The 24021-nt window shown below is 40.6% G+C and overlaps 1 protein-coding gene across 1 annotated transcript; it reads left to right on the forward strand.

The window, feature by feature from the left end:
* The first annotated feature begins 1757 nt into the window (after positions 1-1757).
* LOC147205523 (nuclear receptor subfamily 5 group A member 2-like) lies at positions 1758-23614 on the forward strand. The gene is made up of 7 exons (XM_086111205.1): positions 1758-1864; positions 2890-3008; positions 3341-3482; positions 4235-4908; positions 15500-15619; positions 17877-18024; positions 22894-23614. The coding sequence occupies exons 1-7, from the start codon at positions 1843-1845 to the stop codon at positions 23145-23147; spliced, it is 1479 nt and encodes a 492-aa protein (XP_085967331.1). The 5' UTR covers positions 1758-1842; the 3' UTR covers positions 23148-23614.
* The last annotated feature ends 407 nt before the right edge of the window (positions 23615-24021 follow it).

The raw sequence follows: 24021 nt of genomic DNA on the forward strand, positions 1-24021 counted from the left end.
GTCATATCCTGCAGATTGAAAATATTTGAGCCTGATTCATCCTGTTTGGTCGCATAGCTTTTCTTGAATTTGTTCTTAAAAATAAGAAAAATGTTCATTGAAATTGATGAGTGATGAGTTCTTATACGGTAGAAGCAATTCACAGTTGATTTTTATTGAAGCAAGGCAGCTATATTTATATAGCATATTTCATCAACAATGTGCACACAAGTGCTGCAATGACACACCACCTACAAGCATTTACGAACACAAAAATTAACGACATTCAGAAGCAAAAAAAAAAAAAACATACATTGACAACATTCAGAATACATTAACAGAAAACTTCAAAAAGACTGTTTTGTTCGGTTTCAATTTTCGTCCACGCCTATATCTTTGGAATGGGGACATAAACCAATGCGAGCACGAGGAGAATACCCAGCAGACACAGAAAAGCCCAAGTCGAGACTTGCTTCCAGAAATTACGGAAATGCAAAGGGCGATTCATTTTGCTCTGTCCTGTCATATTGAAATCTGTCTAAGTATTCTTTATGAAGCATTTGGTGAATGTCACATTCTTCATTGCAAGCATGTCGATGGGACTTAAGGAGCACCTAATGCGATTTTATTTTTCACCATGTAAAATAGTTTCTAGTTGTGATATAATAAAATGTCTGTGACATATTTTTGTCAAAGTATCCTAAGGATCAAAGCTCACACTTAAAAACAAGGTTAATGTTTATGGACCCTTCGCTTTGGTCATATTTCCACACAGTCACCCTCAGGAGCTAGCAGATTCTGAGCAAACCGTCCACAACTCCACTTTCCTAGCTAACTATAGACATTTGGACTTTTTGAATCACTTACTGAGCAAGGACTGCCATTGTCCTGATTTATATTACACTGATGAAATCGAGAGTATGATTTACATATAAATATAGACCTTTAAGAGGAAAGAGATGTGTTTAGAATGAAAAATAAATGACACCTCTCTAAAATATGGCCTCAGTCATTCTTTTCCATTCTTTTTTTCGTTTCATTACCTTTTTAAGGATATTAGCCATTATTTTAGGAAGAAGACAACATTCATCAAATGCTAATAACTTTGCCATTACTACAACTACTACTACTAGTAGGATTTAGATGTATGTATGTATGTTTACAATACAAAACATATTTATTTATACAGTATAGTGCTTTCACAACCATTGCAGTAGTAACATGCATGTATGTATCATGTACTTTGGTACAGTAAGTAAACGTGCATACAACGCGCGCACACACACACACACACACGCACGCACACACACACACACACACATACATACATACATGCATACATACATACAAACAACCTCACCAACTAAACTCGAGCTTCAATATCATAATACACACCCGGGTTGTCTGTCTCACACCAAAATATGTGTGTATATTAATTGCAATATCATCAAATGCAAGTAGAATTTTCATGAATGTCTCCCTGGTCAAATGAAATGGATAATTTGTTGTATAAGTAATGTAAAAAAAATAGATTGAAAAAAAAAAGCCCCTTTCTTGGTGTGAGTCATCTAAATCAGCACCATTTCGCCTGTCAAGGCATTTCCTCGGAGGCAGCTCAGCCACGGTCACGTGATTGCTGGTCCACCAATGGCAGCAGGGCAGCATAAGTTTGCGATAAGAGAAAGACAGTAAAGCGCGAGGAGGCTGAGGGAGACACCCAAGCCAATCCCGTTGCAGACGATTTTTTTTCTTGGTCTCCTCCTGCCGTTGTCCTCAGCTTCATATGCAAGGCTGCAGCAACGCCTCCGTCCACATTTTAATAACCAGACAATCATCTTTGACTGGCTGCAGCCTGCTCTTCAGATGCTGGGAGACAAGGCTCACGGTAAGGCTCTGTACTTTTTCCCGAATTCTCTCAGAGGTGATGTGCTTCGTTCGGGCCACAACTGTAGACGCAGGCCGCCACATTCTACCCAAAACAGTGAAGGACTATTTATTTATTTATTTATTTTTGCAATGTTGTTACAGTTCTTGAACGGCATCGATAGCGCTCGGGGAATAGAGAGGACAACGCCTGTAGTTTATTAAAACAAAATATTGGAATACAGCAAGAAGTGCGTGATAAACGGAAACAACCACTTACTTAAAATCCCATCAAGTCACTGTTTGAAAATGCAGTTATAAACAAAAAATAAATAACATTTAAAAAAAAACCTTTTACTAAATGTATGTGTTTTACTGATGAAAGCTTACAAAATACTGCAGTGGTCTTGAATTTATAAATCGAAGCAAATAAAATGTGTGTGTGTGTGTTCCTGTTTGAAACCCCATGCATGATACGAAACTGTGATCTTGAAGTCATAAATCCATCTAAATAAAAATTAACGTGTTCATGTTTGGAATTGAACTGATAGTTTTCTTGTTGTAATTGTTCATTCGTTACGACACGTCATGTGGTATTGAATTAAGTACGCTTATTTGGTTGGTCAACAAAACCACCAATGTGCAATTAAAAAAATAGCCGTAATTATTTGTTCAAAATTTCATTTTTTTAAGGACACGCATATTATGATTTGTTTTTGGACTCATTTTTTAAGAATGAAAATTTCCATGCAGGAAAATTTCCATGCATATACAGTACGTCCTGATATATATGTATTAGGTATATGTATATGTATTATACGAGTATTACTATATTATTGGGATTTTTACATTTTAAAACACTTGTTGATTTGTACGCATATCAAATGCATGCAAAACAAAACGAACTAATGACTATTTGCTCCAGACATAAAGAGCCAACACAAACTTGCACAGTCATGTCGCGCTTGCAACCTTGATATTGTACTCTCATGCTCAGAATGTCCTTGGGATTTTTTTTCCTGTGCGCGTCCGTGCGTGCATATACAGGTGTGACTTTGAAGGTTATGGAATACACGTATGATGACGATCTGGAAGAGTTGTGTCCTGTATGTGGAGACAAGGTGTCCGGGTATCACTACGGGCTGCTCACCTGTGAAAGCTGCAAGGTAAGCAGCCACTCAAGTGCTGCAGAAAATATGAACACGATGTATTTCGTTCAAGCAGAAGCGGTGGTCAAAAGTTTCGTTGTCATGTTTGCATTGTCAACGTTAATGTTGACCTAAATATTCAAACAGGATGGCATGTGACGTTTTTTTCAAGATTGTTATGAAACAATGCTTCGTCCAATCCATTTCGATAGATTCGCATTCATTTTATAATATCAGCTGACAACGTAATGTTTTCAAATTTTAATTTCCGTAGAGTGAAAATTACTGCCATGCAAATTTGATATTATTTTACTTGAAAACAAAATTAAAACAGTTTTCTGTTTTTTCAGGGCTTCTTCAAAAGGACAGTGCAGAACAACAAACGGTACACGTGTGCTGAAAATCAAGAGTGTAAAATCGACAAGACTCAGAGGAAGAGATGTCCTTTCTGCCGCTTTCAAAAATGTCTCAACGTCGGCATGCGACTCGAAGGTGCGTTTTCGTTTATTCTTCTTCTTTTTCTGATTATTACTATTATTGTTATTATTTCTCACAATAAAAAGTCAACGGATAAATAGTTTATTGGGTTATAAAAACAAGTGAAGACGGATTTATTATGATTTTTACGTAGGCCTTTGATGACAAAAAATACTTTCAACATAACGTTATAATAATTACAACGCTTTATTGGTGCGTTATCATGGTTGTGCGGCGTTTTTGTAACACGTTTGTGTTTGCTCGACGATAGGAACCAAATGAAAGGACTAAATTCCAATTCGACCCCAAACTTCATTTATTGGCCGCAGCTCTGTCATTACTTCCTATTCACGTGAAATGAGATGAATCCCCAGACAGCCATGCAAGAAAGCACCTGCTTCTCCAAGCTTGGAAAAAAAAAGACGCATTCTGGACTTACTGATAAAACCGTGGAGACTCCCGTGTTTTAAATCAAAAGCTCTATTTAGGCTACAAGGAGGAGTGAAGACTGGGGAATCTTCTTAGCCCTAAAAAGGGAAGCAAAAAAGTGAACGTGTGCACGTGTGCGTGTGTGTGTGTGGGGGGGGGCGTGCGTGTGTGTGTGAGTGCGCGCGGGCACGCGTGTTATTCATTCCATGTTTAAATCGAGCATGAGGAGGAAACGGCTGTCGGCAACCGACGAGGAAAAGTCGTTCTAAACTGGTGATTTGGATTCGAGATGGTTGCTGCGGTACAATCATGTTTCATTTCTGCCCTCTTTCTGACAGCGGTGCGCGCAGACCGCATGCGTGGGGGGAGGAATAAATTCGGGCCCATGTACAAGCGGGACAGGGCCTTGAAGCAGCAGAAAAAGGCTTTGATACGCTCCAACGGCTTCAAACTGGAGAACGCGGCCCCTCCGTCCGCTTCTCCTCTCCATACCGACTACGGCTTCAGCGGCCCTCTGAACGCCATGCCCGCCATTCCCAAAGGCATCCTCCCCTCCACCCCCGGCTCCATCACCCCCACAGACTACGAGGCAAACCTGTATGCCCCCCCACCCCTGGGTATGCAGTCGCACGTCCCCCTCGGTGGGCAGTACCAGTACGCAGCCTTCCCGAGCAGGGTCATCAAAGCAGAGTGCCCCGACTACACCAGCTCGCCCGAGTCTCTAACGGGATACCCCTACACAGAAATGTACCCTTCGGCCTCACCGCAGCCCCCCATTTTGCCGCCGCAAAATGGTGCGGCCAGCCTCCAGCTGGTGCTGGAGATGCTGCGCTGTGATCCGGACGAGCTGGTGGTCCGGAACAAGATCGTCGCTCATCTGCAGCAGGAGCAGAGCAACCGAGGCCGGTTGGAGAAATCCAGCGCCTTCAGCCTCATGTGTCGCATGGCAGACCAGACCCTCTTCTCCATCGTGGAATGGGCACGCAGCTGCATCTTTTTCAAGGAGCTCAGGGTGAGTCCACAGTCCTGCCAGTTGCTAAGTGGTTCTGTGTCGCTCATCGAGGCATGAATGCAAGCGAAAAAGCCAACAGCGGCACGAACAGATGTATAAGATTGCACAACAGGTGTGTAACGAGAATTGCGCACAAAACACATCAGTTCAGCATTCTTAATTAAAACCGTTCCAGTGAACAAAATCGTTTTCAAGCAACCCCCTTTAGTTGAATTGTCGTGTCATGTTTGCATCAAAAACACAGCAATAGCTAAATCAATTTCGTTTAGAGTCCTGCTCCGCGCTACGAATATGGCTAAAATTCATCGCTGTCTTTGGATGTAAAAGCCTTTTAAAAAGCTGGAACTGAACTTTCAACAGATGATTTTGCGAGCCCGTTTGATGTCGCCTAGCAACCAAAACGGCTCACACGCACCGCAGGTAGGATTGAACAAACCACGGAGAAAACAAAGCGGCAATAATAACCAGTTAGATTATTATTATTATTATTATACTAGTACTACTAATGATAATAATAACAATACGTGTTACATCCAGTTAGCTAACTGTTGCTTTAATAACCACCAGTTGTGTTTCCACTAGTTATTGTTGTTGTTTTTTTTTTTTTGCAATTATACATAAAGTATATGGCAACCAAAGGCACGCAGCTATAACAAAATGACAATTGGTACAGAATTCAAATGAATAATAATTTTTGAATTATTTTGATACAATGCAAATAAAGACAGTTGTTGCCTTGCGTTAAAAAGGAAGGTTTTGATGATGCTTTTCCTTAGTTTATATACACAAAGTTTATGAGGATTGCAACCACCCATAACAAAATAAATAAATATATACATATAAATAATTAATTAAACAAAACTATTACTCACTTCGGTAAAAAGAGAATTACCTTGAATTTCCCGGTAAGTTTTCCTACCTGTAATAAAAATACTTTTATTTTTGTTGCCATTTCACTGCCCCAAAAGTCTGCTGCACAGAGCCAGAGTCAGCTATCGAATGCTTTGGGATGGTCCCACTGTGGTGGGCTGATGCTCTCACACAGGCTGCTTGGCTGGTCCAAAGTGCATTTTGGAAACTATAAAATGTCAATTTCAGTTTGAAAAGGCCTTGAGAGAATTCTCATCATTAGTGAAAAATGCCATGAAGCAGTTAATTAAATAGTGTTCTATTATGTACAACAAAAATTATGAGTGCAAAATACCTGTCGCTTCACAGAATGAATATAATTACTCTTTTAAAAGATCACTCCTGAGTCATGCTTAAAGTCAATGCAAAATCAAGTACGAATGTAATCATTTCTCAGCAAACAAGCTTATTCAATTACTACATCATGTTCTGTCACATTCATTTTTGTGAAAAACAAACATGGTCTTCTGGGACGACGTTCTACTTGAATTTTGAGCGTGTCTATGGCAATATTTGCCCATCCACCCAAAATGCTTGTGAGGTCAGATGCCACCGATTTTTGGGCAAGTGGTTCTAGCTCACCACCTTCATTTTAGTACACCCTCAAGTTGTTTGACAGCGTTCAAATTAGGGCGCGGTCAAGTGCTTTCACACCAAACTGATCCAAGCATATCATGCTGGTACAGAAAATGGCCATCCTCATTGCGTTCATGACAAAGTTGGAAGCATAGTATTGTTCAGAATGTCATTGCAAGTTTAAGATTTCAAAGTCAGCGTGATGTGAATGTTTACCAGAAATAATAGTTTGCATGTGTGCTGCACAGTCAGGAGATCTGGATTCAAATTGCAGGTTGCAATTGGTTGGAGTTGAGTTTGCATTTTCTCATTAGCTGGCTAGCTGGCTTGCATGGGTTTTGTTGGACTACTCCAGATTCCACATTCAACAAATATACGTTAGGTGAAGTGAAGACAATAAATTAGATGTGCAAGTAGTTAACCACCGCCCCGACGAGGACAAGCGCTGTCGAAATATGGAGAAATGGAAGCCCTGACTGATGAATTCACATTTACTATTACAAGGGATGTACTAGGTGTAAACATATTTTAGCTGAACTCGTTTTAAGGCCAACCAGTCGATCAATACTTATTCATCTCAATGCAGAAATTCACTTCTGTTTTATCCAAATGCAATTGGAATTATCTGCTTCGGAAGCTCAGAACCTGAACTTCAGTGTATCGTTGTTGTATCCTGTCATTTGATGCTTACATGTTGTGACTTTGGGAGTGCTCATTTTCACAAGTGTCCGGTTATTCACAGTTGAGGATATTTTTTGGAATGTCTCTCCTGTGTGGGTAGTTAGTTCCTCTTCTTGCACAGAGATACAGTATCAATGTGGTCTGCATGTCCATATCTGCACCCAAGCTTCTCCATTATCCAGTTTGTGTTGCTAGATGTGCCATGTTGTTGCTTTGTTACTCTGCAGCTGTGACCACATGTTGGAAAAAAAAGGCATTTATTCTTTTGACTTCCGGGCCTCTGGTGAAATTTTCCAGTGTTGCAGTTTTGGCAGTCTTCAATATATAGGCCACATCTTCAACCTTTAGACCTATTTTGCAACACACATTTCCTATGCTTCTGTTAACTGGCTGTTACATCTCTTAGCATTGTTCTCTCTCTCTTTTTTTATTTTTTTTTTACACCAAGTACCACCTCAAAAAATACTTGGCTCTTCAAATATCACCATTAAAATACAAAAGCGTAGTAGGCCCAAGTGTTCATTAAACCAAGGGAGAGGTTCCATTCTTATTAAATGAATAAAAATGGTACATGGGCAAACACAAGTTTGCAAAACAGTCTTGTGTTCATGTACTCACTAATCCCTTTTTCGATAAGGTTCCTTTCATTTTATATGTGAAGAAAATAAATAACCAAAAATAAAGCGATAATACGCAGTTATTCCATATCGTGTTCTTGCAAAACTTTATTCAGCGGTAAATAACAGCAAAAAAAGAGCAACTAAGACTTTTCATCAATAATTTTTTTGCTTGATATTAAAAAAAAAAAAAAAGACTAGCAAAGCCAAATTTTCCACAACGTGATCTGTCACATTGTTTCACCAAATACGATTGCAGGCTCAATCTGCCATGACTACAGCATAACTTTATTCCATTTAACATTCACTCGTAATGAATCTACAATTACACGTACAGTTATGTCACGGTCTCAGTGCATCATCCCTAGTTCCTATCTTTACGAGAGGAATTGAAGACAAACCCCAATGAAGGACAATTCCAGTGATTTCATGGAAAGCCAATTGATTCCACTTTGATATCTACCTGGAGAGGTGGCAAGGCGATGTCCAACCTGGACTTTCCAAGGTTGGACATCGCCTTGCCACCTTACCAAGTAGAGGCATCACACCAGACCGACACAGGAAAAGTACCGTAGTTGGGTCAAAAATAAAATCAATTGGTTTATTTTTAACCCAGCCACTGGGTTATGATAGCATCATCCCAACAGTAGTAAATTTGACCCAGCTGAATGGGTTGGTCTATTTAACCCAAGAGGTGAGTTACAGATTGAACCTAATTGTTGGTTCAAATTAGGTACAGTTGTTGGTTCAGTTACCATCCATATTTTGTTCAGTCATCCATCCAAATGCTTGTCATATTAACCACGATGCAAAATTAATTCAAATAAATTACTGTTGAATCTCAAAGAATACTAATTGTATTATATTATCATTTATTACCAATACCTTTGAGACTCTTCAGCTCTGAAGATATTACAAAATACATGCTAGATTTGGTCAGTGAAATTATATAATATGCGATTAAAAAAACACGAACATATTCAACAAAATGTAATGAAAAATGTTTCTAAAATCGCTTTTAAGTCAAGAAAAAGAAATTCAATTGATTGTCAGAAAAAAAACAACTAACAAGCAACAGTATCAGTCCGAAATAAGAAACAATTAACAGGAGCATGAAATTGAACAACCAGCCAGTGCTACAAATGCTGAGAGATGTCAGCTCGATTTACAAGCACATATTCCACTATATCAAGAATGCTTGACTTAACTGCTGGCAATTTTCTCAATTCCCACATGTGTTCAAACAGTTTTGGGTATTGGACCTATGGGTTGTGTCTCGCTGTGTTGGCCTCATGAAGATACTCCACCATGTTTGTCCCAGACTGAAAAAGAAACAATGAAGGAATGCTGCAAGAGAGCACATGAGAGAGTATGCGTAAGGACCAAATGTGCGCAAACCAACTGACGGTTTGTCATTACCATAAACAATAATAATCTGTCCATCATATTGGGCCGAGGCAGCCATTTTAGGTGGGTGCTCTGTTGAAAGACTTCTTTACAGTCAACCACATAAAATCAGGTCCAAATGGGTTAAAATACAAAACAATGTCATCGTACAACAATAAAGTTTACTACTAATATACCAAACCAACTAGCTAACTGTGTTACAATGGTAATGACTAAATGGCTAGCTAAGTTGTTGATCAAACTTACCAGGTACCTTGACAACGTGAGAAACATTTTCAACCCTTAATGAAACAAAGAGAATGTGAATTGCGTATGTAGTGTGCAAAAAAATAAATAAAATCATTAATTTACCTTTCCAAGCGGATAAGCCCTGATGTGGCCTGGACTGGCCAGGTTATGAGATTTAAGTTGATTGGGTGGATGGAAGTCTATCGATGTGGTTTGAAGCAAAACAACCCATCTGCTGAGTCAATTCAAGATAGAAATAACTCGTAATGGGTTTAATATTTTAGAACCAAGTGCTTGAGTAGATCTAAACAAAAACATTTTTAGTGTGTAGGACATGTCAACCAACCCTCAGAGTGGCATTGCAGGAGGTGGCCAAAAACTGCCAATGTTGGCATCTCTCCATAGACGAGTGTCCAAAAGCTCTGTGGGCTGACAATTGTTCGCCAGTCTATTGCGCAGGGTCACATAGACATCCCATTCGGACCCCAATCCACAACAGTCACTGAGCAGGAATGCTGACTAGACAAAAAATGGTACATTGCAGTGACCTCGCTTTAAAAAAATAAAACATTTATACTCGGCATGGTCTAGTAGTTGTCATATCTGCCTCACCGTCAGGCCCTCTGGGTGTGAATCTCTGTTGGTACGTGTCTTTGGTGTTTGCATGTTATCCCGGTGCTTGTGTGGGTTTTTGAGGTTTTTTATTTTTTTGGGGGCGGGGTCGCTTCCTCCAGCAACTGCAAAATACTTGTAAGGTTGATGAAACGCTCAAAATAGGTGTGAATATGCATGTGAGTGGTTGTTCATCAATATGTGACTGGTGACTAGTCCAGGGTGTGCAGCACCTCTCACCCAAAGTCAGCTGGGATCGACTCCAGCACACCTACGAAATACGAATGTACAGTATGTGTTATAATAATTTGAAGCCGTAAAGGAAAGCTCAATTTGTAGTTGGCTTCGAATTACTTTTTTTGCGTACCGCCACATTGAGAAGCTGACCCCAAAGATTTGCAGGCAAGAAAAGATTGAAAGTGATTAGAAATGGGCAATCGATATCATGGATGAATGCATTTTGTAATTGTGAGGTATTGTGCAAGCACTTATGACTGGGCTAATCGAACATTCATTTTGTCATCTTTGAAAAATATATTTTACATTCAATACACTATTTTATTTGAGTACCAACATTTTTTTAAAATACAATATTTTCATTATATGTAATACACACAGTAAAAACAGGAAATGACAACCGAGCAAAATGAAATGAGTAACAGATGCTTGTGTGATGTGATGAGCAGTTACATTTTGGGAGTACATGTGGCGCTGCAATTTTGGCCATGCTCTAGATCAGGGGTGGGCAAACTTATTGGCTCGTGGGCCACATTGATTTCTAAAATTTGACAGGTGGGCTGAGTCAGCACATCACCAAACATAACAGCATTGCTCAGCTGATGTCGTGCAATGAACTTTTGAAGCCAGCCACGTTGCTCATAGTCAGCGCTATGAAACTCGCCTCATCTGTTTTTAGCGGTCCAGTTTGCGTAAAGTTTTTAACACAACAACAGTCAAACCATTCCAGGAAACGTTAATTGACTCGACCGTCCATCGAGCCGCAAGCAATTCACTCTGAGCAGGGAAATGGCCAGAATTGGACTGAGCAAGAATCGCTTCCTTGTTTCTCGTAGTCTCGTAGATTTGAGTCTTTCCGACTCCAAGCATCTCCTGAATGTTTCGCACTTTGTAATATCACACATATCACTTTCTCTTTCGCGAGGTTTACTCTTCCTCTTCGTTTGGATGCCATGATTTACAGGGCGTAAATGTAAATGAATGAAATTAAAATCTTCCGCAATTGCAGTAAAACTCACTGCAATCAAGAGTCACTTACATGTCGCTGTTTTGGATCCAATGATCGAAAATAGCGGCGGTGTGGACACACTTATTCTGTTGTATCGAGTGGGAGTTGCTGAAGTTGGCGCTACTGTGGGCCAACATACGGAAGTATGGCTTCCGGAACTTCCGTTGTAATGAATCGATTGTTAATGTAATATAGGAGTAGAAAGTTTAATGCATATGGTTATTTTAATTTTCTTTTTTTTACCGGGTTCAGGAATTTCCGTTTGACAGAGTTCTGCTGGTGGTAGATCAGATTTCTCCCTCTATCGCTCTCCTTCGCTCTTTGTCTCCCCCTCCCTCCCTGTGCTCTGCAACTTCAAGTAACTACACCACCTGGCGTTGAAATGCCTGTCATTACAAGTCCAAATGAAATGAATGCAATCATTCACATCGAACCTTAATTGTGTACCAACCTTCGGCGGGCCGGATTAAAAAGACCAATGGGCCAGATACGGCCCGTGGGCCGTATTATGCCAACCTGTGAGTCTCGATTGTGGTGTTCATATTTCAAGGTTCCTCAGTACAGCATAAAATATTTTCAAACAATTTTGCAAATGTATTGCAATATGGCATGATGACAAATGCAGTTCACAAATGTTGGATTCGGGCATTTGTCATTTACTGTCCAAAAATTGGATTTGTAAAGTTTACAGGTCTGATTAAAGGACTTTTTTTCTCAAGAGTACTCAAAATGTACTCATCGTGTTTTGAAAAAAAAATGCAAACAGCTCATATAAGAACTGAATATTACACAACAAAAAAACCCCAACAAAAACAGCATTTATTTACTGAGACCTGTCCTATGAGTTCTAAGACAGGAAATTGGAATCCCCTTGAACTGCCAGTGTTTGACTTCTAACTACTAACTAATATAATTAATGAAGTAAACCAATTTATATTGCCCAGGAACTGCAGTTAGATAGTGTACAACGTGCACTATCTCTTGTACACTGTACATGACAAAGAGAACAAAAAAATAAATAAAATCAGAGAGGAACTGGACAGAGTGAATGAACATCATTTTAGCGGCTCATAAATCCAATCTGTAATATCTATGAATTCAACCAACAATACTAATTTACTCAAACACCAATTTAAATATCCACGTATTTTCTAGCATTATTTTGTCATATTCATAATGATGAAACCAGTGCATAGCGCTCAAAAGTGAATCAAGATAAGCATCAAATGTTTTTGTTTTTATTTCTGACCACTTTAAATGAAGTTTAAATGTGAATACAAATGAACCCATCTCCCATTAAAAAAAAAACTATTGACGTTGTGTGCAGGTGCACATGAAATGTGTTTGAAATGTTTTTCTTGTGGAATTCAAACTGTTATATGGCCATTCAGCAGCCCGTCTGCACAGTGAGAAGAAAGCTGTGCAGCAAGAGCTGTTTCTCTGCGCTAGATAATTACATTCCATGCGGACGATAACAGGGGAATGTCAGCCTTCCACTGCAGCGCTGCACTCTACTCGGCTACATTGTCATGAAATTGTAAGCTATTGATTGTGGCAATTCCTCAAAGGTGGCCTTTGTCATGTCTTGGGTTTGACCTTCCATTCACCTGGTGAATGGCAGATGTTGCACATGCGGTGTACACAATGAATTTCATAATGGCTCGGCGTGAGGGCAGTGAACTGGAGATAGAAGATTTGGAAGTAGCTTAGTCAAGACGATCTTCAAGAATTGTATAAAATCGGAATCATTTGACTGCAACTTTTTTTCAATTCAGAGTAAAATGAATGGCAAAGCTCAGTTTATATATTTGTTCATTTCGTGTGTGTGCATGTGTGCGTGTGTGTGTGTGTGCGTGTGTGTGTGTGTGTGTGTGCGCGAGCACACGCAAGCATGTGTCGTGGGGTCCGGGGGCCTTAACCATCTTGTCATCTAACTACAGCAAAAGGGAGTGACTAAATTGGTAATAACTTATTTTGGAGATGAATTGCTATGAACCATTTCAGGGACAGCAGTTACTGCAGTGGACAGCTTACTATGTTATCAGGCTACAAGGTGCGTAAAAGGGTTAAATTACTTCAAATCTACAATTGGTTGGTGACCAATCCGAGTTTAACCCTGCCTCTTGCCCAAAGTTAAATGGGAGAGATTCTGTCCATCTGAAAATATCGAAAATGGATGGAAAATAACTTTATTTCCCAAGATGGTGTGTTTTTGGGTGAGGTGACCAGTGATTACATTTTTTTAATGATTGCCGTTTACAATAACTCCTGGTGCTTCTGTGTGATCTTTCTGACCAATAACCATGCGTGTGAATAGGAGTCGCTGTGGCCTCTGTGAGCGACTGGTGGTCTTTGCCAGGCAGAGGCTGCGTCTGGTCCCGAGTCGTCTGCGAAAGGCTCCTGCTCGAATCCATACATCGTCAAAAATAATGGTCATCCGGTCTAGTCTTGTGACGGAGCTTAAAACTAGGCATACACCTATATAGTAGTTGCCACTATATCTGTGTTATTCCAATGGCGTAATTTTCAACTCACTGGTATTGTTTTGTTTTTGTTTTTTTCCCTAACAGAGCTGGCTTCATGCAACAGTCTGTGCACTTGCTCATATGTAGCGCCAATTTCCTCAAAACTTGTGTTCGAAATGGCCACAGGCTTTTGCTCTTGTCCATTTTGTTTTGGAAAAGAGGCAAAGAGTGAGATATGGAAACATTTTGTTCACTAGTCAGGGCAGCTAAACTGAGTCTGCAAAGCTTCATAGACTGCAGGAGGGAGCATTGGCCTTCCTGGTGTGGCTGAACAGCTTGTTGATCGTCAGAATTCAGTGTGACAGGTTTGCAAATGTAACACATTGAACCGACTTGACCTCAACTCAAGTGACTCGACCTGAACTCGGGTGCAAAAAAAAAAAAAAATAATCGGCACATCTCTCGTTGAAAGAATGTGAATTCTGAATTTTTTGTCAGCATATGATTAGCTGTTATCGTAATAAAATAGCCATGGGGTGAAACATAACAACAAACATAACACAGGATTTGATGATGTACTGTAGAATGTGCACATGACCCAATATTTTAGTCAGAGCTGTCCTTGTCACATTTTCATTGCATTCTTTGCAGATATCCGTGGCCTCCATGAGGAAATGCAAGAAAATATTTAAAGCTTTTGTCTCAAAAATATTTACATCCTATCTACTTTGCTGCTAAAGAAAATCACTCCTGTGGTACAAGGTGACACGCAACAGCTATACGCACAAACACACTGAACTCCAAAATAAGCAAATCTCTCAATTCAAGTAACTTGCTCGATATTTTGCATGTTTGAGAAGCTTTTCAGTGTCTTTTGGGCTGCAGCTGAGAGTCCAACTCCTCTTGTAGAGGAAGCGCGGGAGGTCGCCGAGACCTTTTACTTCCTTAACCCCTTCCTTTATCACTTGAAGTCCAGACCCCCACAGCGGCACTCTTCCAGATGGGTGTGTGGCCCAGATTGGAGCCTCTCATCTGCCACTAATATATTGTTTGATTTAGACGGACAGTAATTCTGTCAGCTCCATGTTAGATGAATGTGGGTCTGAGCTGAAAGCCGCGGCGGCGCAGCCATTCATTTTCTCACCTTGTTTTTATGGTTCAATCGTCTTCCATTTTGTTCACATATTTCGGTGTGATTTAGGACTGCAGTGACAGGGGGTGTATGTTGAAAATTAGGAGCAAATTTACGGCGACGTGTTTTCCAACACTAGGAAAGGCTGATATCGTTTATAGATGAAACTGACACAATGAAAAGGTTGCAAAAATACACAACCCATGCAGTACTGTGACAGCATCTATTTCATTAATTAATAAATTTGTTCCTACGTGGGGCAGTTACAAAAGACTAAGTTGCTTCTTAATAATACATAATCCATACTAGGTTATTTGTTGTCTCTCCTTTTCTTGCAATTATTACTTTTTTTTAGACTAGCTACCATGTAGTTGCAGTTGTTATGGAACTATGTTTATCTGGCATGTACACAATATATGACTGAAATGACAAATTAAGACGCAATGAAAGAAACATTCAACCGTAATTTAACAACAACAAAAAATAAAGCATAATAAAAATAATTGTTCTAATTTTGATTTTTTTTTTTACTATGTAAAAGTGTACTGAAAACAACAAAACAAGAGCACTGAGTAATCCTTTTCACATCTGTGTGTATGTGTTTTGGAAAATAAATCTTGTACTTAACTGCAGGAAACTAACTCTCGATGCTAATTTTTGGCTTTACATGTTTTTCTTTTGTTTGTCTCACTCTGTGTTTGTCTTGTGTTTCCTGGAGGTGGGGGATCAAATGAAGCTGCTGCACAACTGCTGGTCTGAACTTTTGGTCTTGGATCACATTTTTAGACAAGTGCAACATGGAAAGGGAGACAGTATCCTGCTGGTGACTGGCCAGGAGGTAACAACTCCCCCACACAGCTTCCCACCAGTGCATTACAAAAAAAAAAAAAAAAAAATTAAAAAGACAAAATAAGCTTTCTTTAGTGTTTCAGAACTTCTTTGAGAATTTCCTCAGTCAGGTTGTTTACTTGAAAAAACATACATGGACAGTGTATATCATAATTCCCAACAGCCTATGAAAGCAATGGATTTCAGCATTCTTTGAGGATGAGTTGATCAGTGGGGCAGGCTGACCCGCCACACATATTCAGAAGGTGGAAAACCTTAGAATCTGTCGCTCGTGAATAACAGTCTAATATTGTGAAATATTAATTTGGAAGTGACAGACGAACATATGAATAAGATTGTGTATCCTGAAAGCAACCATACAAAACCGTGGGCCAGACAAGATCCTGGCTTCTTAAATCGATTTCGTTCCACTGAATGATGTCCATTTAAAATATGTCAAGGATGTACCGGAAGTCAGATTTTTTTTTTTTTAATTACAGCCCTTTACCTCATGTATGGAAGTCAAACAATGATAATGTTAAACTTGCGAAAGAGCCAAAATCGACTGCTTGGAAACAACAGGCCCTTTTTTTTGAGGGGGGTGTGTGTGATTGGATAATTGCTACAGAGGTTTATCAGATGAACACCCAGCCTCCCAGTCCCTCTGAAGTGTTTTTACTTGCTTTTGAAGAAATGCTCATTCTGATACTACCTAATAAACCACATCTGTAGATGTGAATTCCATTCCCCGTAAGAAGTTTGATCCCTTGCTTTGGTGAGTGGCCACATAGGCACTGACTTAAAATTCGCTGATGGATGTGCTAGAAAACATACTTGCATCAGTAATACAGCTTGAAGAGTTTAAGTGACAACGTAGAGATCCAGGGGTGCCCTTTGCGTTGATCGCAATTGACTGGTAGCTCGCGGACTGGTCCCAAGTCGATGTAGAGGAGAAAAAACAAACAACCATTTGTGTGTCTTTGTGCATGTTAGTAATATATTTTTTGTTGTAATATACACTGCGCCATAATCATCATATCAGTCTCATTTTCACAAAAAAGTATAAAAGAAATAAAGAAAGTAAAGCAGGTAAATCTTTAACCTACGGTGTCGCGTGACTTGCGTCACCGGTTGTTAGCGCTCAGCATTCTGCAATTGCAGCTTGTGATCGGAGCTGTTGCCTCTTTTATCGTGATCATTATTCTCATTCAGAGTTTGTTCGTGTACAATTCACCGAGGACACAGGCAAAGAATAGGAATCTGGAAGGCCGAGGGAAGCGTTTTCAAACGGTACGTGTGAGCTACGATAGTTAACAGGCTGCCAAAGTGCCTCGCATATCTCCACGTCAGGCTGTTCCTCACCATGTCGTGCATGTGTATGTGCGTGCGCATGCGCGGTAACGGGTCGATCGCCCGTTACCGCGCATGCGCACGTGAGGTTGGTAGATTGAAAAGTCGATCTTCGGTCAAAAAAGTTTGGGCGCCCCTGAACAATAGCAGCAATAATGGCAACAAAGATAATCCTTGAGATTTGTAAATTATGTTTTATTTAGCTCCTTCCGCAAGACTCAAGAATATCTATAAGGAAATAGTTCAATAATAGTAGTCTTATTCAGGCACTTATCCTCTATCCATCCTTTTTTGATACTGCTTGTCCCTTTTTGGGTCAGGGGTAACGAAAGCCTACTCCAGTTGGTTTGGATGAGAGGCAGCAGACCCACTGGACTTGTCGGCCGTAAATTGCATGGAACGTGTAGACGAAGGACCATTCATACTCACTTTCAGACCAATGGATAATTTAGAGCAGGGGTGGCCCAACCTTTTTGACCAAAGATCAACTTTTGAAACGACCAACCATGCACGATCGACCTGATCCCAACCATGCACACGCGTGCTTATGTGCACACGTATGTCGGTGATGAGCAACAGAAATACACACATAAACACACAAATACCCCCCACCCCCCATTTCCTCCTTCCACCCCTCGTGGTCGATTTGGGGCCAGTCCGCTGGCTCATGGTCGATCACGATTGACGTAAATGGGCACCCCTGATTTAGAGGCTTCATTCTACACCAACATGCATGTTTATGGAACGTATACGCCGAGATTCAAAGCCGGAACTTCTCGACTGTGAGGCATCCGTATTGTGCCGTCACCAATACTTATAGTCATTTTATTATGAAACCATAATGTAATATTTGGGATTAGTCCAGATTTAACTAATTTTATGAACATAGTAATTAATCACTAACTTTTGTTTTGCAGATTGAGCTGACTTCTGTTCTGTCTCAAGGTGAGGCAAATCTGTCAAGTTTGGTCCAAAGAGGACAGGACCTGGCCATAAGGTTGAGGGTCCTGCAGGTGGACCGTAGGGAGATTGCCTGTCTAAAATTTCTGCTCCTATTCAACCCCAGTAAGTCTACATAATCATGTCTATTTAATGATATTGTCGATGAAATTCTTTTGGGTTGAATAAAAATGAGACCCAAAAATTCCTGTACACTTAAACGAATGACAGTATTTTAAGATAAGATAAGAAATCCTTTATTTGTCTCACAATGGAAAAATTCCCAATTAACAGCATGAAAGGGAGAAAGTAGAAGACAAAAAGGATATCAATAAATATTCACATAGAATATAAGCGGGTGGTCCAGTGGTTTGCGCGTCAACCTCTCAATGGAGAGGTCGTGGGTTCGATCACCGCTCCGGCCTTCCAATGTGGAGTTTGCATGTTCTCCGTGGGTTTTCTCCAGGCACTCTGTTTTTTTCCCACATTCCAAAAACATGCATGGCCGGCTGATTGAACACTATAAAATTGTCCCGAGGTGTGAGTGTGAGTGCAGATGGTTGTGTCTGTGTGTGCCCTGCGATTTTCTGGCAACCGGTTCAGGGTGTCCCTCGCCTACTGCCTGAAGACAGCTGGGATAGGCTCCAGCATCCTCTGCGATCCTTGTGAGGATATGCGGATTGGAAAATGAAATGAGTGAATAAATATAAGCATATTAAAAGTGGGTGAGTGGGGGTGAGTCCAGGTTTTCATGTGCATCTATCCAATAGCCTGACAGCAGTCGGCAGGAACGAGCAGTGGTACTTCTCCTTCTTTGCAGCGCGGGTGTATCAGTCGCTGGCTGAAGGAGCTGACCAGTGCTGTCAGGGTGGCCTGGAGGGGGTGGGAGGGTCTGTCCATCATAGCTCTTAGCTTGGCCACCTCCTTCAGAGTGTCCAGGGAGTACAGTAATAATTCTAATCACTAGAGTTGCGGGCAGTTATGAAGGGCCCCTGCAACCCCTGCCACGTTGGGGTACTGGCACATATAACCCTTTAAAATATAAACCTGTTTGAGCCAGGTTTCATGAGTTTTTGCCCAGGTTTGGACCATCAAAAACAGCATCTTTTTTCTTTGTAAATGGCATATTCCGTGCCAGCAGAATGGAATGAAATAAAATGCTTTCAATACCTTTTTATTTCCAACCTCTTTATTAGACACAATCAAAGTTTGAAGACTACCAGGCAAAGTTCAGTCAAAAGAGTTGAGCAAAAAATATGACTTCTATAAAATCCACAAAATACCAGTACCAAAGTAAAATAAAATTCCCTCCCAATTTTTGTTGATCTAGGTGAAACGTATGACCAGGGGTGCTTTGTTAAAACTTTATCGGGGGCTCCGCTGAACTATTTTTAAGAAACCGCACAACGACCCTCCAAAATATAAATGTTTTGCAAGACCTGTGTCCAAACATTCAGGAGTTTTCGACCAAGTTTAAATGCTCATAAACAGCATAATTTTTCGAAGCAAACAGCGTATCACCATCGCAATAGCATGCAATAAAATCAAAAGTTTTTCCAAACTTTTCATGGTAAAAAGTTTTAGATGAAACCCGTAAAGACTACTGTATTGGATATATGCAAACTGCAAGGCAAGACAGCTGTATTTATACAGCACATCTCATACACAAGGCAACTCAATGTGCTTCACACAAGCCAAGAAACAGAAACCAAAAGCATTTAGAAACACAACAGCTGTCGATATTCAGAAGAAAAGAAGAGAAAACAAAAGTATCTTACCAACATTCCCAAAAGAACGTACCTTGACAACATATTAACAGAAGACTTTGAACACATTTCAAAGTAAAGAAATAAAAGTAGGTTTGTAAAATTATTCTAAGAAAATAAAATATTTAAAACGGTTTGGAAAACCTTGTACAAAGATTTGGGGGAGGGGGGGAAAGTAACATTTTAAACTTAGACTTAAAGCATTTACACTTGAGGCTGACTTTACTTCCATTATTCCATTTGCTTGCAGCATAACAGCTCAATGCAGCTTCAACATGTTTCCTTTATTTATTTATTTTTTTTAACGCTGGGCTCCACAAATTAACCCAAGTCTGGAAGCCTCAGAGCCCTGCTGGGTTTATCATCAATCATCTTTTTTATTGATACATTCGGAAGATTTCGATTGTACCCCAGTAGCAGAATTTAAAAAATATGTTCTATAGTTGACTGGGAGCCGTTGTAAAGTTTTAGGGCAGGAGTAATATGTTCTGATCTCTTTGTTCTGGTCAAAACCCAAGTTACAGTGTTCTGAATGAGATGGAGCTGTTTGATGCTCTTTTGAGGGAGTCCAGTCACAAGACAGTCTCGAGACTGGGAGACCGAGAGATAATTTCTCTCTGGAAAGCCAAAAATGTTCGCTTTTGCTGTCATTAAACCAAAAGAATTGCTCAAATACTTTGGGGAGGCAAAACATAAAAGCACCAGAGCTTGTTTTTACTCACAGAAGATCTTGGAATGTCTAATTTCTAAACTTGTGTCTTGATGTCTTAGTCGTTTCTGTACTTATTTAACCACACCATTGTATTTTTTTTAAAAAGTCCCAATTTTCCGTAAAACATGTTATGTTAGTCTCTAGATTATATATTGTATCTGTGTTTTCAAGATACAGTATATGAACGATTGTCACACTTCCTTCCAATGTGCAGTAGATAAGGCTTTCGCGACTGGCCTTTTACCTCGAGCACATTCACTTAATTAAAAACCTAGTCTTGCGAAAAGCGATTGTTCACAAAGACAACCTCCTCCATTGTCCACTAATGGCATTCTAAAGGAGCGTAATGGGTCTATCATTCGATGCAAGGGCTGACATTCATGTAGCGGCTTGCGCAGATGGAGAGAGCATTGATGTGGCTTGCCCAGATTCCCAGAAGGGTTTGCTGTTTAGCGCAGGCAGGATGGTAACAAAGAGCTTTTGAATGGGGAGAGCACTTGTCATCGCTAGAAAATATTTGCTCTTTACTGGCTCTTCTTTGCACACATTCTCCTTTTGCTCATCCTTAGAGTCAGGTTTGTCAGGGGTAATTTAATTGCCCCGAAGCAGTTTGAAAGGATGATTCATAACATTGATTCAAAACATTTAATTACTGTGTGAATGAATTCTACAAGATGGGCTCAGCTGATGCTGAATGCCGGTCCACTGGAGGGCTTTGCTATTCTCCCTCCAGTCCTGCCTCCCTCACAGACACACACACACACCCACACACACCCACACCCACACCCACACCCACACACACCCACACCCACACACACACACACACCCACACACACACACACAAGAACACAAATCTAGTATAAATGAATTAACTCTATTGGGACTTGTCTGGGGCAGAACGATTTTAAAACTCCACACAGTGGAGAGTCACGAGATAGTTTGTAATAGATACCACTGGATTTCATACATGTGTTAGTTTTGTCTATCCATCCATCCATCCATCCATCCTTCTTCTTCGCCATCTCTTTGTGGGTGCTGCAGCATATCTTAGCTGAGCTCAAGATAAACCTTGGACTGGACTGACAGAGGGTCTTTTTGGTCTGTTGGACTTCAGAGGCAGCTGATGGGTAGCGGCAGGCCAAGCAGAATGCAGCTTCGGTGATTGCTCAAGCAAAAACCCGGATGAGGGAGGACTTCGGTGAGACGATGTCAAGGGACTTCGGGATGGCTTCAAGGAAATTCTGGGGAGAGTAGCCAGAACATCTCCTCCATTCCACTGACATGTCTTTTTGGGGTGGCCATGGACCAGTGGGCCGACGAGCTTGGCAGGATCTTGAAGGGTGCATGGGAGTTTGCCCAACCAGTCTACAAATGTTTTGTGGATTTGGAGAAGGAGGTTGATTGTGTCCCTCTGGGAGTTCTGTGATGGGAGAGTGTGTGTGTGTGTGTGGAGGGGGAGGGGGGATTTAGGAGTATTGGTTCCAGACCCCTGATATGGGCTGTTCAATTCCAATAAGACCAACGTCAAAAGTTTGGGCTGGGTTGCCAGCAGAACATCTGATTTGTTTCTCGTGAGGGTCGATGACGCCAAGGCTGCATTGGACACAATTTCCAGCCACAGCTAAGGTGTTCAGGGGGCCTCAGTAATGCATTTCTGCTTATGTCAGGTGATAAGGTTCTTTTGGTTTCATGAAGCCACGATCGTTAACTCTGATTAGAGCGGTTCCTGAGTCAAAATGGGAATCAGCACCTCCAAGTCAGGGAAGACTGGAAAAGGAGATCAACAGTTGGATTGGTACAGTGCCTGCAGTCATTTGGACTCTGCATTGTTCTGTCGTGGCGAAGAAGACGAGCCGAGGCGAAAATCGAAACCCTCTATTTACTAGCTGAAAAAGCACATTATTCCCTGATTGAGATGTCACATTAACCAAAACTGGAACCCCCCCCCCCCCAAAGAGAAAAAAAACTGTCTTAGTAGTTGAAGATGTGGTTTGCTGAATTTCTGTCTTTTCACAGAATCCCAGTGAGCTGGTTCTTCCAAACAAACGGTGAATCGTTAACTGAAATTAAAAGAGTACACTGAAAAAAAAGATGTTTTCTTCAGGGGGTTGCACTCAATCAAATCATCTGGATCCAGATATATTTTTAAGGAGATGTATGGTCAACTTAATAAAAAAGAAAGATCTTAATCCAGATGATTTTATTTTGTGCACCCACTTGACCAAATAACATGAGCGTAAATTCAACACAGCATTTCTCTCAGCATTTGCATTGGATCACTTCATTACACTGGATGATCACTTCTTGTTTTTATGACAGGTGGCCTCATGAATTTATTCCATACCTAGAAGCTTGCATATAAAAATGTATAATCTATGTACAGTATATTTTCAACAACATTACACCTTTAGTTTTTACATTTCACGATGGCATCTAAAAATCCTCCAGATCCTTGCCATCCTGTTGCTCTTTGTAGGTGCACAACCATGTAGTCTTACTTTATCCTCCTGTGTGCAGATGTGAAGCTGTTGGAGAACCAGGCATTTGTGGAAGGCGTCCAGGAGCAGGTGAATGGCGCTCTGCTGGAGTACACCCTGACCACTTACCCTCAATTTCAGGAGAAATTCAGCCAGCTGGTGGTGCGACTGCCGGAGCTCCGCGCCCTCAGCACACAGGCTGAGGACTATTTGTGCTGCATGCACCTGAGTGGAGAGGTGCCCTGCAACAACCTGCTGATTGAGATGCTCCATGCCAAGCGAGCATGTGTGTGAGCAATGCAGATGACTTGTTTCACCATTGTCGTGCGTCTTGGTGAGACTTTGTATGGGATCAAAGTCAGCAATGAAAGTGGACTACATGCCAGCTCATCTTTGTGAGCATTTTTATAGCCGGGGAGGTTCTTGTGAGTTTGATAGAGCCCCATCTGTGTTGCAGATTGTTTTGAGCATTTCACGTAAATGTTTTATATATTTATGTGGCCTCTTTAAATTGGATCGGAACAGTTTTGAATGACTTTGTCAAATCTAGTGGCAATGAACAATATCCATAACTCCAATGAATCAAACTTTGCCAACACAACGTGCCCACCTGCTTACAACCAAGTATTGACAACCACAAATATTTTTCATGACATTGACAAAGATGTCGGATATTGAAAGCATTACTCTATTGAAAAGTTGTCGGATGTTGAAAGCATTACTTTATTGACGTTAAAGGTCAAGTGTGAAGTACTTTTAGAAAATCCCAAACGAAATATTTTTATGGTCCTAGTAATGAAACAAAATACATTCAAGCATGCAAAGATCATTTCGTAAAATTCAACAAAATAATCATCTTCCTGAAGTGATGACAAACCCGGAAGTGTCACATCACTTGAAGACAACAATAGCGGGGCTCACTATGGAAAGTGTACAAAGCTAGTCAGAAATCGATCTGAAAGTGATGTTTCAAACTTATCTGAGGGCATCCAGGCATTTGAAGAGTTGGAGGAAGAGGAGGTTGTTGGCAAGATGTATGTTGGACCACACGTGTACGAGCCAGATGCTCAGGAGGCGGAAAATGTTGCGCCCAAACGGCCAGACACAGAGTGGAGATGAGACCCATCGGGATTGGAAAAATGGTAAACGATGCTAATGGTAAACTCGA

This window comes from Hippocampus guttulatus, chromosome 5 (assembly GCF_054856545.1).
Source record: "Hippocampus guttulatus isolate MCC_2025c chromosome 5, RoL_Hgut_1.0, whole genome shotgun sequence".
NCBI classification, from domain to species: Eukaryota; Metazoa; Chordata; class Actinopteri; order Syngnathiformes; family Syngnathidae; genus Hippocampus; species Hippocampus guttulatus.

What these genes read in the sequence shown, in the direction of transcription:
- LOC147205523 (XM_086111205.1), top strand. Translation starts at nt 1,843, where the DNA reads ATGCTGGGAGACAAGGCTCACG. An exon ending in GCTGGGAGACAAGGCTCACG is followed by an intron (nt 1,865 to 2,889) that starts GTAAGGCTCTGT and finishes GTGCATATACAG; the next exon opens with GTGTGACTTTGAAGGTTATG. An exon ending in TCTGCTCCTATTCAACCCCA is followed by an intron (nt 18,025 to 22,893) that starts GTAAGTCTACAT and finishes TCCTGTGTGCAG; the next exon opens with ATGTGAAGCTGTTGGAGAAC.